Genomic DNA, 16,430 nt, shown 5'->3' with positions numbered 1-16,430 from the left:
CTGACCTCGTGATCCCCCCGCCTCGGCCTCCCAAAGTGCTGGGATTACAAGCGTGAGCCACCGCGCCCGGCCATCTTCTAGATTTTTTATGGTTTCAGGTCTTAGATTTAAGTCTTTGATCCATTTTGAGTTGATTTTTTATAAGGTGAGAGGTGAGGATCCAGTTTCATTCTTCTGTATGTGGCTAGCCAATTATCCCAGCACCATTTGTTGAATAGGGTGTCGTTTTCCACTTTGTTTTTGTTTGCTTTGTTGAAGATCAGTTGGCTGTAATAATTTAGCTTTATTTCTTGGTTCTCTATTCTGTTCCATTGGTCTACGTGCTTATTTTTATACCAGTACCATGCTGTTTTGGTAACTATAGCTCTGTAGTATAGTTTGAAGTTGGGTAATGTGATGCCTCCAGATTTGTTCTTTTTGCTTAGTCTTTGGCTATGTGGACTTGCCCCCTTATTAATGAGTTAAAAAAATCTTTGACACATGTTCATTCTGTATTTATTTAATTTTTTTATTTATGTATTTAGAGAGAGGGTCTCGCTGTATCACCCAGGCTGGAGTACAGTGGTGCCATCATAGCTCACTGCAGCCTCGAACTCCTGGGCTCAAGTGATGCTTCTGCCTTAGCCTCCCAAGTAGATAGAACCATATGCGTGCTCCACCACACTTGGCTGAATTTTTAATTTTCTGTATAGATGGGGTCTTGGTATGTTGCCCAGGCTGGTCCAAAACTCCTGTCCTCAAGCAGTCATCCCTCTGAGCCTCCCAAAGTGTTGGGATTATAGGTGTGGGCCACTGTGCCTGGCACACATTCTATATTTATATGAGCCGTGCTTTAAACTTTGAAAATTAGGCTTCGAGGGTGATAGTGGGTATGTATGTTTTCTAAGTTAAAAATGATAGGCCGGGCACGGTGGCTCATGCCTATAATCCCAGCGCTTTGGGAGGCTGAGGAGGGCAGATCAAGAGGTCAGTCAGGGAGATTGAGACCATCCTGGCTAACACGGTGAAACCCCGTCTCTACTAAAAATACAAAAAATTAGCCGGGCATGGTGGCAGGCACCTGTAGTCCCAGCTACTCGGGAGGCTGAGGCAGGAGAATGGCGTGAACCTGGGAGGCGGAGCTTGCAGTGAGCCGAGATCAGGCCACTGCATTCCAGCCTGGGCGACAGAACGAGACTCCGTCTCAAAAAAAAAAAAAAAAAAAAAGATAAGCTACTGCATGAAAAACAAACTGTGGTGTGTGTCTTATAGTGTGTAAAGTGCTTTCTCATTGTGATCCTATTTTGACATTGAATCTCAAGGTTGCTCTGTGAGCAAGTAGAGCAGGTGGGGTTCGTCCCACATAGCTGCTAAGGGAACTTGGACCCAGATTGAGAAGAGAGGTGCCTTATCCCCAGATCTCCCATGCCCAGAGTGACAGAACCATGCCATTGGCAGGGACTCCCCCTCCTGTCTCTGTCTATGCTGGTGAAATCTGGTTAAAACAAACATTAGGAACAGCCCCAGATGGAAAGATACGAGGTGGAGGCAGGTGGATTGGGGGTGTTGAGATGGAGCGGGCCACTCTAGTGGCTCTTCTCATGTGGATATGAGCAGCAATTGGCAGCCCCCACCCTTCCCAACCCCACCAGCAGCAGCTCACTCCTCAGAGGCAAGGGCTCCCAATCCTGAGCCCCCAGACCCTTAGGGGCCATCTTTCAATGTAGTAATAGGGGGCCCAGAGCGATTAGCAATATTTCAGAAAGCTTAAGGGAGATCATACATCTCCCCATGACAGGCCTGCCCAGACTAAATGAAATGTCATTTCTCTCCTTTTTTGGCTGGAATTCTGTCAGCTCAGTCTGGCTGCACTGCTTATCTTGGGCTGATCAGGAGCCCTGATTGGACCTTATATGCGTCCTTGACAAATAAAAATGAGTGATTACTTAATAAATGCAATTGGTTTGGCAGATACAGCCTTTCAAAGCATGGCTCCATGAAGCTCCAGAGAGCCTCACAGAAGAGGTTCTTGGTGGCATCGAGGTGAGGACTGACTTGCTGGCCCACCCAGGACCAGCCCTGGCTGGGGGCCCCCTCTCCAGTGAAGCAGACAGTGGTGGCCCTGGGGCATCTGGCATCTCAGCCTGAGTCTGAGAACTTGACCTGGGGCAAAGTCCTGCTCCTAAGGCCAATACACACTGAGTACTGGGATGTCTGTTTCACCCCAGGAAAATGGCAGGAGCTGGAGGGCTGGCGTGGTAGCGGGCATAGTGTCTTACATCTCTTCACCTCTTAAAAACGTACAATAAAAGCTAGTCTGCTCACCTTCCAGGGGTGTTATGAGGAATCGGGGGCGCTTATGAGAGTCACCAGGGCACAGCACCGTGGCACTCTCATTTACCTTCCCAGTGACCCCTGAGAGTGGGACTATTATTATTTCCATTATACTGAAGCTGAGGGCATAAGCAACTTGTTTAAGCTCACAACGCTCAATTGAAAAGTGCAGAAGTGGGTACAAGCCAGCGTAGAATAGCAGTTACTGGAAGGCTGCGGGGTCAGCTGGTGTGAATCTTGGCTCGACCCTTTTCTGGCCATGAGTAAGTTAAACCTTGATGAATCAGTTTCTCATCTGCAAATGAGGATCATAATTGTCCCTACCTTTGGGAGGCTAATAAGGATGTCAGCTGGTTGTTACTAAAGTAGGGTCATTCTTGATGATTTAATTTGGGGCAAATTATAATTGATTGGGATTCAGAAGAGATTAATGGGGTTAGAATAAACATCGAGGCAGGAACCACAGCATCTTAGGAAAACAGAGATGAGGGTCTCACTCATGTTGAACGCAGAGTCATAGTCACGTGTTTGCCACTGTTACAAGCAAGTGGATACATAATAGAGCCAGTCTGTGGTCCATAAATTATACCTCAACAAAGCTGTTTAATAAAGCAGAGTGAGTCCCTGCTATCTTTGGAGTTTATGATAGTGGGATAGATGGTCATTAATCAAATAATCACACAACTAGTGAGCTAGTGCCCTGAAAGAAAAGGCCTTTGAGAACATATGGCGAGACAACCTCATTTTGCCTGGGAGGCCGGGGAGGGCTTGCTCAGAGAGGTGATGCTGACCTGGGATGGGAAGGAAGAGAGAGGGTAAGCCAGGTGAAGGGGAGATGGCAGGAATGCTCCTGGCAGCAGGAATAGCATGTGCAAAGGCCCTGAGGCCAGAAAGCACAGGGATTGCTGGGGAAGAGAAAGAGTGAATATGGCTGGAATGTCAGTGTGGTGTGAGATGAGACCAGGCAGGAGGCAGGGCCTGGTCAGGTAGGACTTTGCAGGCTGGGGGAAAGAGGAGAATTTTTAAGATCCCAATCCTGTGTTCCCCACACGTGGGCCCCAGCTCCTCTCCCCTCTGACCAGGTTAGGTTTGTTAATGACCATGGGGTCTAGCCGAGGCTGAGAGGGTTGCCTAGGGCAGCTTGTGTCCTGGGGTGTCAGCTTTCTGGGTCGAGCATCTCTTTGTCCCCTGGAAACCTGTCAACAGACCCTCTATGGGCCCAGGTCTGGCTTTATTCAGCAGCTGTTCCTTAGCTGGGAAGAGGCTTTTAGCTTTAATAAAAAAGTGACTAGAGATAAGAAGCCTGCCTCGTCAGGGAGAGCAGCAGTGACAGGATGATTTAAACGGCTTCTCTAGTGTCATTTCTTCTGTGCAGACATCATAAATCAGATTAGCATTGGGCTCTGGCAGGGAGGGGAGCAGGGAGAGGGGAGACAGGCCTGTGACTCTGGGTCCACCTGGCACAGGCCTGGAGCAGGTGGGGCAGCCCCAGAGGAGGCAGTGGGGTCACCTGCTCCTGATCCTCAGCCCCCTACCCTGTTCTTTCGAGAAGGGGTGAGTGGAATGTCTCCCCCAGCCCAGCTTTTCAGCCCATTCTAAGCTTTGGGGGAAAAATGGAGAAGGACTGATAAAAGGGCATGGAGGAGAGAAATGGGGGACAAGTGGAGGGGTGGGTGTGGGAGGTGGAGAGTGCAGTTCTCCTACCTAATCACATGTTCACATCACCTCGAACTTTAAAAAATACAGGTGCCTTGTACCACCCACATGGTTTCATGATTCTAAGGTGCAGCTAAAGTTAAGAAATCTTAAACTCAAAAAGTATATCATCTCAAACAATCACTCCCACCACAACTGCTCTGGCCCACCGATTTTCTCTGGCCTCCCCTTAAAAGTGACCACATTGAGAGACCAGATAGAAGTCCCTGAGATAGATGTGAGTGGAGAGGAGCTCCCACCTGCCCCCCTTCTCTTTCAGATCTCACGCCACCTGGGCAAGATGTATAGTGAGATGATCTTCGTCAATGGCTTCGTGCACTGCGATCCCCACCCCGGCAATGTACTGGTGCGGAAGCACCCCGGCACAGGAAAGGCGGAGATTGTCCTGTTGGACCATGGGCTTTACCAGGTAGAAGAGGCCTTTGTCACCCAGCCCCGGGGCCTCTGGGGTTAGAGTCTGCCGACCACTCTAATTAGCTGCAGAACCAGGAGGGAGATAGCAAGGGTAGCTGGAAAGGACCCTGCTCTCTCCCTTGGAGCTGTCATTTTGTGCAAGTCACTGTCACAGAGCTCTCAGAGCTTCAGCTTCCTCCTCATGAAGGTGAGGGTGACGGTACCCCCTTTATAGGCTATTGTGAGGAGTAGATGGAAATAGGCTTGTATGTTAGATTGTACTTTCCCATGGAGCCCCAGGCCAGCAAGGATCCTCAGAAGTGAGCTGTCCTCTGCATGAGCTGGGACTTTATGGGGAAGGAGTAACTACATGTTCAGGCCTAGTGAGGATATACTACCTAGCGGGAAAGGGGGCAGGCAGCCAATGGGGGCTGAGGGGCCTCAGACTGTGTCCTCAGGATGCAGATCTGGTTCAAAGGAGCCAGGAGCTCCTACTTGGAGGATGGGAAATTCACTGCCAATCTGGGCCCCAGGGGATTCTGCTCCTTCTCTCAGGTACCTGATCCCACAGCCCAGAATCTTGGCCTCTTCTGAAAGGCTTAACGAAGTAGAATGTGTTAGTTTAGGGTAGGCTGTCTGTTTTCACATGTGGCACCAGAATGATGGCCCAGATACAGCAGAAGCTTAATTGCTTGCTCACATGCCAGTCCTGGATGGGTGGAGGAGACTGCCAGGCTCTGCCTCCCAAGCCTCACCAGAGGTGATGGTGCTGGCAGCTGGCAGCCGGGGTGAGGGCTTGGAGGAGCATGCAGGGGAAAGTTTCTGTGGGCCAGACCTGAAGTGGAGCTTCTGCCACATTCCGTCAGTCGGGCTCATGTTGAGGACCACATCTAACTTTGAGGGAGGCTGAGAAAGGAGCCTGTACCTGGGAAGAGGAGAAGAATGTAGACTTGGCTGGGCAGTTAATAGTCACTGCCACTCAGGGTCAAGGCTTGTTAAAGAGTCGCTTGGAACTTGAGCCTTCAGGGATGGCAGAGCTCTGGGGGAGAAGCAGATGCCGTGGGAAGGTGCAGTCCTCACCGTCGTCTTTTGCAATGGTTGGCATCAGCCAGGGACTTGGGCCTTTGGTGGGGAGACGAGGCTCAAGTCCCACGACTGCCGCCTCCACCCTAGGTGCTCACGGAAGAATTCCGCCTGAATTACTGCCACCTCTGGCAGTCTCTGATCTGGACTGACATGAAGAGAGTGAAGGAGTATAGCCAGCGCCTGGGAGCCGGGGATCTCTACCCCTTGTTTGCCTGCATGCTGACGGCACGGTCATGGGACTCAGTCAACAGAGGCATCAGCCAAGCTCCCGTCACTGCCACTGAGGTAGGGGACCCCTCCAGGCCCTGCCTCTTCCTAAATGCAGAAGGCAGGGCTAGAGGTGGCCTATGGACCCCTTCCAAGTAGGGTCTAAGAGTCTAGACTGGTGGGCTCTGTCTTGGAGGAGGGGAAGAATTGCAGCTATATTGGACAAGAAGAGAAAGACAAGGAGAAATAATGCCCTGGATGGAAGGAGGAAAAGGGGGTGATACCTCCCTAGCTCCCCTCCAAGCCTTATCAGTCTGGAGGAAACAGGGGCACATTAACCATAATAACTCAGACTTCTGTAGCTTTAGCTCTGACCTGCTCACACTAGATTCCAGGCCTTCCCCAAGTCCTCCCACAAGACCTCTGGGAATCCTTAGGGACTATCTCTTAAATAAATCTGGCAGTACTTCTGCTGTGTCCTGCCTGGCACTGTCTCCCATCACATGGCTCCTCTAAGGCACCAAGCTGAGAGAGCCCTTCACTTCTCAGGTGGCATTCAAGCAGGGGTGCTCATCTCGTCTGCAGACTTTTTTTTTTTTAATGAGATGGCGTCTCACTCTGTCGCCCAGGCTGGAGTGCAGTGGCATGATATTAGCTCACTGCAACCTCTGCCTCCCAGGTTCAAGCGATTCTCCTGTCTCAGCCTCCCAAGTAGCTGGGACTACAGGTGCATGTCAGCATGCCTGGCTAATTTTTGTGTTTTTAGTAGAGACGGGGTTTCGCCATGTTGGCAAGGCTAAAGCAGCTTTTTTGTGGTCATTATTTGTAGCTCATTTCTCCATTTCACCTAGACAAGAGTCTCATGGAGTCTGGGCTAGGAGACACATCGGGAGCACCTCCAGCCGGTACTCAGACCCACCTCTGCTTGCACGACAGAGGCTTATGGGGGCGAGATCATTCCTCCTGGCTCAGGGTGGGCTCCCTTCCAGGAGGCTTTTCCAGCCTCCGGGAATTGGCTGCTGTCTTCACAGCCTATTAATTTGCCAGACCCACTTAGAATTGCCTGAATCCACGTGGGGGATGGCCTTGGGCTCCAGCTGAGGCCCCTGCTCACCACCAGGGAAGGGTTCTGGCTGTGCAGTCAGAAAGCCCTGGGCTCCAGTGCCTCCTCTTCCTTACAGTGTGACCTTGGGTGGTCCTCATCACCTCTTTGAGCTTCAGGGTAAGCTGCTTACCCTGTAAGCTGCTTTGTGATAGGCAGCTTTGGGAATGGCTAGATCCAGATTCTCAAATGATGTCATCAAAGAGGCCATCCGTCCCCATCTCTCGGTTCCACTTTCCTCCAAGTTGACATCCTTCTCCAGCAAGCTTGGTGGCAAAAATGACCACCAACTGCTCTCGGCTTCTACAGCCTTGAAGCCTGTCATCTCAAAGGAAGAGAGACAATTTTCCTCTTTTGTAAAATAGGATGATAAAGATAATTTCTGTTTTATTGATAGTGCATGTAAAGTGCCTACCCATAGTTCCTGAAGTTCGTTCATTTGACAAACATTTGTTTTTGTTGGGCTGTGCGTACCAGCTAAGGATCCCATGATGAACAGGCATACAGGCCTTCTGTGTAATTTACACTTTGGTTGAGGAAGACAGATAGTAAACAAGTGAACAAAACAGGTGAATGGAATAATTGCAGGTTGTCAGTGCCCTGGAGAAAACAAGTAGGGTTCTGTGAGTAAGGGGGTGGGGCAGCACTCAGAGAAGACCTGGCTTGAGGAGGTGACATTTCAGCTGAGGCTCAAAGGACAAGAAGGGCACCAGTTCCAGGAAGAATTTGAAGTACACATTCCAGGCACACTCAAGCCAAGGGGAAAGAAAGCGTTTGGTGTGGCCCAGAGCGTGGTGAGGAGGACAGTAGGATGAGAAGACAGAGGAGCCGTGGGCAGGAAGATCATTACGCAGGGTCTTAAAAGCCACAGGAAGATATTCCAATTAATTCTCAGCACAAAACAAAGCCCTTGATAGGCTCTGAGCAGGAGAGGGAGATGCCCAGGCTTGCTCTTTCTAAGTATCTCTCTCGAATGGGGTGAGATGAGTGGTGGCGATCATTTAGGAGTCTGGGCTAGGATTCCAGGTTGAGAGATGACAGGGGCTCAGGCTACACTGGTGGCAACAGAGATGGAGACAGACAGTGGAGCCAAGCTGTGTTTTGGAAGTAAGATTGAGTTTCTGTAGGATTGGATGTGGAGAGGAGGGAAAGGGCAGGGCCAAAGCTGCATCATAGTTTTTTGGGATGAGTTTTATGGTGGGGGATGGTGCTATTTCCTGTCATAGGGAAGACTGGGAAGGACATATTTGGGGTGGGGTAGTCAACGGTTCTCTTGAGCAGGTAGAGATGTCATGGGCAGCTAAGACTGGAGTTCACAGAAGAGGTCTAGACTTAAAATACAAATTTAAGAGTCTTCAGGGTAAGGTGATATTTAAAACCTCAGGCCTGGATGAGGTCACATGGCATGTACTAGGTTCTCAGTATATTTGTTTTTATTTATCTTATTAACTAAGATAGAATTTTGTTTTTGCATTTTTTTTTTTTTTTGAGACAGAGTCTCTCTCTGTCATCCAGGCTGGAGTGCAGTGGCACAATCTTGGCTCACTGCAACCTCCGACTCCCAGGTTCAAGCCATTCTCCTGCCTCAGCCTCCTGAGTAGCTGGGATTACAGGCATGTGCCACCACACCCGGCTAGTTTTTGTATGTTTAGTAGAGACAGGGTTTCGCCATGTTGGCCAGGATGGTCTCAATCTCCTGACCTTGTGATCCACCCATCTCGGCCTCCCAAAGTGCTGGGATTACAAGCATGAGCCACGGTGCCCAGCCTGTTTTTGCATTCTTATTCATTGATAAAGACTCAGTTTAAATGCCAGTCCTTTGAAAAAGTCTCGTCTCTTCCAGAAAGCCTGTTCTTATCACCTTTGCCAAAAGTCACCCCTTAATACTTGTATCACTAACAAGGCAAGTACACCACGGCCCTTGTAGTTATTTGTCTGCACGCCTTAATTCTCCAACTATGTGGTAAGCACTTGGAAGGCAAAGGCCCCGTCTTGTACATCTTTTTATAAGGTCCCTGCCATCCTGGGACTGGGTCTGGTAGAGGGGCATTTGTGAACGTTCTGGAGACACTCCATTTGCTCACTTTGGACAACCCAGATAGATCATAAAGTTAGCTACTCCAGGTCCGCCTGGTCTCAGGGATCCACAGGCTCGGTCTTTCTGAGCCCTGCTCTCATTGAGGACTAGGGGAACCTCCAACACTGTATGAAGGAGAATGTTTTCCCCAACTAACCGTGGCTTAAACATAAGGAATTTGTTCTCTCTCTTACAAGAAGCCTGGAGATGGGTGGGTTAGCTCAGTGGATCAACAAATTCAGGTCCCTCGGCTAACTTGTGATCCTCTGGGCTTTCTGTCACAATTTCAAGATGACTGTGGTGGTTCCAAGCATTACATCTTCATTCAGTGGTGGCTAGAGGCAGGAATAAGGCACTATGTCTCCTTATACCATTTAAGAGCAAGAAAACCTTCCCTAGAAGTGTTGGCTTCCTTCCAGCAGCCTCCTCTTGCCTCATTGGCCGAAGCAGGTCACGTGTCCATGCCTAAACCAGTCATGTGGCAAGGGGCTGAGAGCTCAGAGCCAGCCCTGGCTGAACTCAATCCAGATTCCCTGCTGGGGCCAGGGAGGGGCTGCACCTCCCTACGGAGCATGACCCAAGGGATCAAGTGAACAAATTTTTTTTTTTTCTTTTTTTGAGACAGAGTCTCACTCTGTTGCCTAGGCCAGAGTGCAGTGGTGTGATCTCAGCTCACCACAACTTCTGCCTTCCGGGTTCCAAGTGGTTCTCCTGCCTCAGCCTCCTGAGTAGCTGGGACTACAGGCATGCGCCACCATGCCTGGCTAACTTTTGTATTTTTAGTAGAGATGGGATTTCACTATGTTGGCCAGGCTAGTCTCGAGCTTCTGACCTCGTGATCTGCCTGTCTTGGCCTCCCAAAGTGCTAGGATTACAGGCGTGAGCCTGGGTTCTTTTAATAAAGGAGATTGGGGTAAAGACTCAGGTAGATACCCAACAGGGTCTACTGCAGACACCCACCATCAGGATGTGTCTTAGCTGGAGACTCTGCCTGCTCTGAGAGCTGTCCCTGGTAGTAGCCTGGGTGACTGAAGGAGCTGAGAGGCTGTTGCCAGGCCAGTCCTGACCGTGCTGAGACGGGGGTCCCTGTGGTGAGCAGGGGACTTGTAGCTGTGGCCACAGGCACCTCTTGAGGTCTGGCTTTGTGCTGAGATGTTCCAGTCTGATAGCTCCTGCCTGAGAGGCAGTTCAAGACATTTCAAGTTTTGCAGTGACTCTGTTCTCAGCAGCCCACACGTGCTCCTGAAAGGATGGAGAGCCCTGCTGCTTCGGAGAGGAGTGGGGTGGTAAAGCCTTTCAGCAGCACCCCGGTCTCCTCATTATGACTTGGCACTGATTGCTTCCTCAGACCTTATCTCTGGTGACCCTCCCAAGTGCTGCTGGGAGGTGGGCACAGAGGGTATTGGCATTCCCAATTTTTGAGTGAGGACACTAAGTTGAAACAGATTAGAGAACTCACCCAGAGTCGTGGAGTCCTGCGGTGAGGTGAGGAGGTGTGGTATTGCCAGATGGTGAGAGCACAGGCTCGGGAGCTGGACTGCCTGGGTTCACGTCCCATCTCACCACTTACTAGCACTTAACTTCTCAATGCCTGTGTTTTCTCATCTTAAATGAGGATAATACACCGATAGGGTTGTTGTGAGGATTAAATCAATTCATCATGCCGACATTGTCAAAGTGCCTGGCTTCTTTAGTAAATGCTCAATATATGGTGCTTATTGTCACCATCATCATCATATCTATGGAGACTGAAAAGGCGTCAGAACCACCTTATATTTAGGATTTGGCTGGGGACAGTTATCTGCCTAGAGCTGTGAAGAGTGTAGGGACAAGGATCGTGGGGAGGCCAGACCCCAAACTTAAAGACCGGGTAGGTCAAGGGCTGTGGTGATGACCAGCATGAAGGGCTAATCCTGGATCCTAGGCCAGGGCATCAGACCTTGGGCCACAGGTGGGATGAGACTGGCTCCTGTGCGAGGATAGTGGTAAGCAATGGAGTGTGAGCAGCGGCATGGTCTGGCAGGGTGCAGGCTATTGGGCAGGACTTTGGAGTTGGGTTGAAGTCAGGTCAGCCTGAGCTAGGCTTGGAGGGGTAGGAGACCAGACTCAGCTGGTACTGGCTTCTGGGGGTCCTTCCAGACCTGATCTAAAATTGCGGCCAGTGAAGAAGCCTTGGAGAATAACCTGGTCTCTCTCAATGTATCCTGTGTCACATCCAACGCTTTCCTAGAAGTTTGGCTGAGACATCCCCTTCCGGGTTTGTCAGGCTATACAGTGGCTTGTGCTAGACTTCCTTATGGGGAGTGCTCCTAGCAGTGCCAAGACAGCGGTGCCTGAAGCTCCTTCCTGGGGCTTCTTTGCAGCCATCTGGTCACAGCCTGCCAGACCCCTGCCACCCCTGGCCCCACTGCCCATACCAACCATCTGTTTCTGTTGCCCCATTGCTGCCTCAGGACTTAGAGATTCGCAACAACGCGGCCAACTACCTCCCCCAGATCAGCCGTCTCCTCAACCACGTGCCGCGCCAGATGCTGCTCATCTTGAAGACCAACGACCTGCTGCGTGGCATTGAGGCTGCGCTGGGCACCCGCGCCAGCGCCAGCTCCTTTCTCAACATGTCACGTTGCTGCATCAGAGCGCTAGCTGAGTGAGTGTGGGCTCCTCCCTCTCCTCCCCTCCTAGCCCCCTGGCCTGCCCCAGGGGTCCTGCTTTTGCTGCCACCTTTCCCCACCAGTCTACAGGGCCCTGCCTGAGCTTCAAATCTCCAGATCTCCCTGCAGGAAAAGTTAAAGTTTGAAATGTTTTCTGAGAGTCTCAGCCCCATCTAAGTATCCCAAGTTTGAGGTCAGGAAGCCCTGATGTGTATCTCTCCACTAATTGGTCCTGGGACTTGTCAGCCAGGCCAGTGCTGTTTGTCCTGTAGGTGAGACTGTGACTCAGGTTCTCTTGATCTCAGATCTTTTTATTTATTTATTTATTTATTTGTTTAATTTATCTTCTTTTTTTGAGACAGAGTCTGACTCTCTCCCCCAGGCTGGAGTACAGTGGTGTGATCTCGGCTCACTGCAACCTTCATCTCCCGAATTCAAGCGATTCTCCTGCCTCAGTCTCCTGAGTAGCTAGAATTACAGGTGCCCACCACCATGCCCAGCTAATTTTTATATTTTTAGTAGAGATGGGGTTTCACCATGTTGGCCAGGCTGGTCTTGAACTCCTGACCTCGAGTGTTCCACCTGCCTTGGCCTCCCAAAGTCATGGGATTACAGGCATGAGCCACCATGTCCGGCCTCAGATCTTTTTAGATGCCTCAGCACCTTTGGGCATTAATGAGGAAGAGAAGTGTGCTTCCTCAGGGAGCTAGTTCCAGAGGAAAGAGGGTTTCAGGCTCTATTACTGAGTGTGACGAATACGTCGGAAGGGCCATGCTCTGGATGATTGTTCTCACTCAAGAGAGGAAGCCTAGATGATGCTCAATTTCTAGCCCTTCCATGCTGGGAATGGACCATTCTGGTAACCTATCTGGTGAAGGGAGATTTGACCACATATATCACGTACCCATTATCAAATATTGAATTAGTTTACAGCATAATATACTGCACACTGAAAGGGCCAACTTTGATTTATTCTTCCTCTGAGAGTTCAGGAAATGAAGTCTTGAATAGGTCATCATCATAAACACCAGTTTTCATCATGTCCTTTTGTTGGTGCAGAAGGGATTGAGCCGGACTGAATTCATAATGGCCTTAGCCTCCCAGGACCACCTGACCAGGTTTCCAAGTGATTCTTATCCTTAGAAAGTTTGGAAAGGTTTTGACTATTTTTGAGTTTGGGGGATTCTTGGTTGGCATACATTTACTATGCTTTTGGAGAAAGAAACTTTGGAATGTTCTACCCAATGGGTTTATTAGACCATTGATGCCCTGTGAAACAACTGCTTTTGTTTATTCCACTTATTTGAAAAACTCCTTTGAAATATTTGATTTCCTCTGGCTCCTGATTGGGTAGTGGTATAGTATGATCCTGTATGCAAGAGTAGTCCCTAGGGGCAGGGAGCTGGTGAGTTGGCCAAAGCCACCATCTTTAGTTTTTCTAAATGATACAGAGCTAGTGTTTCTTGCCTCTTTATCTCTTTTCTCCTTTTTTCTTTCCCTTCTTCCAGGCACAAGAAGAAGAATACCTGTTCATTCTTCAGAAGGACCCAGATCTCTTTCAGCGAGGCCTTCAACTTATGGCAGATCAACCTCCATGAGCTCATCCTGCGTGTGAAGGGGTTGAAGCTGGCCTACCGGGTCCTGGCCCTAATATGCTGGCTGTTTCCTGCTCCACTCTGAGTGGAATTGCTCTCCCTTCCCCATTCTGGTGTCTTTCCACTCCTCAGCCCCTCATCTTGCCTCCACCCAGCTGCTCCATTTTTACCACATCGTGGCCCGCAGCCCCAGAGTCACTGTCCATGTCACCATCCTCCTTCTTTGGAATCCTCTGCGCACACTGTGGCCCTTGTCTCAGGGCCCACAAGCTGAACTGTGGCATAGCTCTCTCTTCTTCTCCAAGAAGACTCAGCAGCCTACATTCCCATTCCTGGTATGTGCCATTGGGTTGGATGTCCCCACTACTTCCGTTAACCCTTCCCATTGTCAAGATGTGCCACCGGTGCCACTGGGGGGCACACTGAACTTGTAGGGAGTGTGATTTTGTTGGAGGTGAACATGGTCTCTGAACTTGACAGAGGACACCTTCCCTTTCCTTGCCATGTCACCCTCCAGAGGAAGTCACACCTCAGCGAGGTGGTTTGGCATCTGGGGCCGACTCCATTACAGCCATGAGCTCACTGCTGTCAGTGACCTTTGGTGTTTTCTGTACTGTGTTTCAATAAAAACTCCTTCAAGGTTGCAGGGTTTGTCCATCATAACTCACTGGCCTCTCACCTGACCCCAGGCACATGCCCTTCCAGAGTGTGCTCATGGTCCTCGCCAAGGGCTTATGGTTCCTCTTGGTTGCTGCTTCCTCAGGGTTTCCCAGGGAGATGTAGGGAACAGAAGGCCAGGGGCTGTTTGGTGGGATTTTTCTTCTAGGTTGGGAGTTCACCTACAATGCCCATTAGGTCAGAGTGGACCTGAATTGAGTATTGGTGTGATCTTCTGCTTGGCTTCTTGCTCTTGTAATCCTTCCAACCTGTGGGGCAACTTCCACTGTGGGGCCACTTCCTGCTTCTTGGGGGTTTCTCTCACCTTCCAAGACTCAGACTGTGGTTGGAGGAGTTAAGAAGCCCAAGGCCAGGAACTCAGAGGCTCAGCTGAAACCTTGGACCTTGTTTTTCTGTGACCTGGGCGCCAACCTTGTTCTACTGTTTCCTGACTTATCCCTTTGGTTCTCATTCAGTGGCCCCAGTTTTAGGCGTGGAATTCTACTTGTCTCCCCCCAGTCCTTCTGGAGACCTTAGTCCTCTTGCTGAAACCTCCGTCACTGTGGCTAGGTTTTCACTGGGAAACTTCTGTGTTTCTACCCCATTGCTTGCTGCCAGCACTGCCTCTCCCCCCAGCCTGGTTGTCTGCTTCTGTTTCTTGGACATCCCTAAGCTCCTGCTCTAATTCCCATGTCTTTGTCTTTGGCAGGTCCTACTGTCTGCTTTCATGGACAGTAATTGTATTTGAGTCTCTCTGATCTTACTTCACCCAATTCACAAGGGCAGAAAAAATCCTGAATTTGAGCCTAATTTTCTGTACTCTTTATTCATAGTACAGCAAGCAGATTTTTCAGTGATCAGTGACAATTCACAATCCTTTTATTTCCCGAAAGAATTAATTGTTCTTAGTGACCAGTTGGATGCACCCAGAGACCTGAGAGTATAATTTGCAATATCTGATTATTAATCATGAGGATGTGTGCTGCATAGTATATTTTATGGTGTCTTTTATAGCCACTGAAGTAAATATAAATGTCCTTTCTGTTCAAGGTCATGGTTACTTGCTTTTTAGTTTGGGTATGTGTAGTGGTTGGCTTCCTACTGTCCTGGGATCTAAAACATCAGCATGGTGCCAGTGGGCCCAGCACCCAGAAGAGTTAGCTGGGGTGAGCAGAGACGCAAGAAGAGTTGGGAGTATGGGACTGTGTGAAGATAGCAAGGGAGGAGGTGGATGTTTACTGAGTGCCTTCCATATGCGAGAGCCTGTGTTAGGCTCTGCAAATATGTTACGTCATTGAGTTGTCCCATCAGCTCTGTGATGGAGTGGTTATTAGCCTCATCTTACAGAGGTGGGAACCAAGGCTCAGAGAGGTTTAGTAATTTGCCTGTGGTCACACAGCTGCTGAGTAGTGGCCTGTGGTTTTTAATTTTTTTCTTTTAAATTATACAGTGCCGTAGAGATGGAATAACATTTGCTCTTTGGGCTGTCTTATGTGCCTGAGTTTGGGTCTCAAATGTCCTGAATTTGAGATTTGCAGGATTTACAGGAGTAGGGTAAGGAAAGGAAGTAGATGGGTAAAGAAGGCAAAAGCCCTGGAAGATGCAGACCACCACCAGATGTTACCCAGGGCCTCAGACAGGATGGACCTGGACCACTACATTTCTGCAGTGCAGTTCTGACACTAACCAGCTGCAGTTAGTGCAAACTCTGCAGTCTTGAGGACACAGTTCCCCACCAGACTGCCCTCACTTCAACCACAAGCTTCAGGTGTGGGGGGCCCCAGACCACCTGTACTTCTGACCAACTACAAATGGGATTCCCATAGCCCCTTTGTGGTTGATAGTTTGCTAGAATGATCCACAGAACTCAGGAAAGCACTCTACTTGTAATTACAGTTTTAATATAAAGGATACAACTCAGGACCAGCCACATGAGCCACACAGGGGAGATCTGGGAGGGCCTTGAGTGCAGAGCTTCTCTGTCCTCTCCCCATGGGATTAAGGGGCATCACCTTCTTGGCACATCAATGTGTTCACCAGGCTTCAGTGTTCAGAGTTTTTATTGGGGTCCCATTACACAAGCATGATTGATTGAATCATGGGCCACATTAAATGAACTCAATCTCCAGTTTCTTTCCCCTCCCCAGAGGAGGCTGGGGTGATCTTGCCCCCATTCAAAGTCATCTAGTTAGTATAAACTTAGGTGTGCCACAAGGGACACACCATGAATAACAGACATTCCTATCCCTTGGGAGTTTCCAGGGATTTAGAGGAACCAGCACAAAGACCAGGCAAATTCTTTATTATTTGACAACCACTGTGGTGTGTTCTTGACTTATTCTGGGCTGTGGTAAGCTTTTATTGACTGGCTGCTGTCCTGGGCCTTCTACTTGGCTTGGGAGGAGTCATCTCTGCAGTTCAAATCCATAGGAGAACCCTCTCTCCTGGATCTTTTTCTGCAGTTCAGAAACACTTGGGTGAACTTTGCCCTGATCCCTTCTCTCTCCTGTGGAATTTGCCATGAGAGTTGGCCATTGATTTGGGTTTGGTGCTTTTCAACAAAATTCTGGGGGGTGGTCAACTTCCCCCAGCCCCCAGCAGTGATAATGTCTCTCTGCAAGGCATCGCCAGTT

General features: G+C 49.6%; 1 protein-coding gene across 10 annotated transcripts in view; it reads left to right on the top strand.

Annotated features, from left to right (window-relative positions):
* ADCK1 (aarF domain containing kinase 1) overlaps positions 1-13,783 on the top strand; it is a 130,680-nt gene extending 116,897 nt beyond the window's left edge. For 7 of the 10 annotated variants that reach the window (XM_055288620.2, XM_055288623.2, XM_055288622.2 and 4 more), the window contains 4 exons: positions 4,289-4,438; positions 5,596-5,793; positions 11,348-11,541; positions 13,054-13,783. In XM_055288620.2, coding sequence (XP_055144595.1) covers positions 4,289-4,438; positions 5,596-5,793; positions 11,348-11,541; positions 13,054-13,225 — 714 coding nt within the window. In that variant the 3' untranslated portion in view covers positions 13,226-13,783. Of the gene's footprint in view, positions 1-4,288; positions 4,439-5,595; positions 5,794-11,347; positions 11,542-11,927; positions 12,044-13,053 lie in introns of those variants that run through there. The other 3 variants (XM_055288624.2, XM_063644241.1, XM_063644240.1) reach the window with 2 other exon arrangements.
* The last annotated feature ends 2,647 nt before the right edge of the window (positions 13,784-16,430 follow it).

Source organism: Symphalangus syndactylus, chromosome 8, assembly GCF_028878055.3.
Source record: "Symphalangus syndactylus isolate Jambi chromosome 8, NHGRI_mSymSyn1-v2.1_pri, whole genome shotgun sequence".
Taxonomy (NCBI): Eukaryota; Metazoa; Chordata; class Mammalia; order Primates; family Hylobatidae; genus Symphalangus; species Symphalangus syndactylus.
Note: the sequence above shows the minus strand (reverse complement) of the source record. Positions and strands in the feature narration are given on the sequence as shown.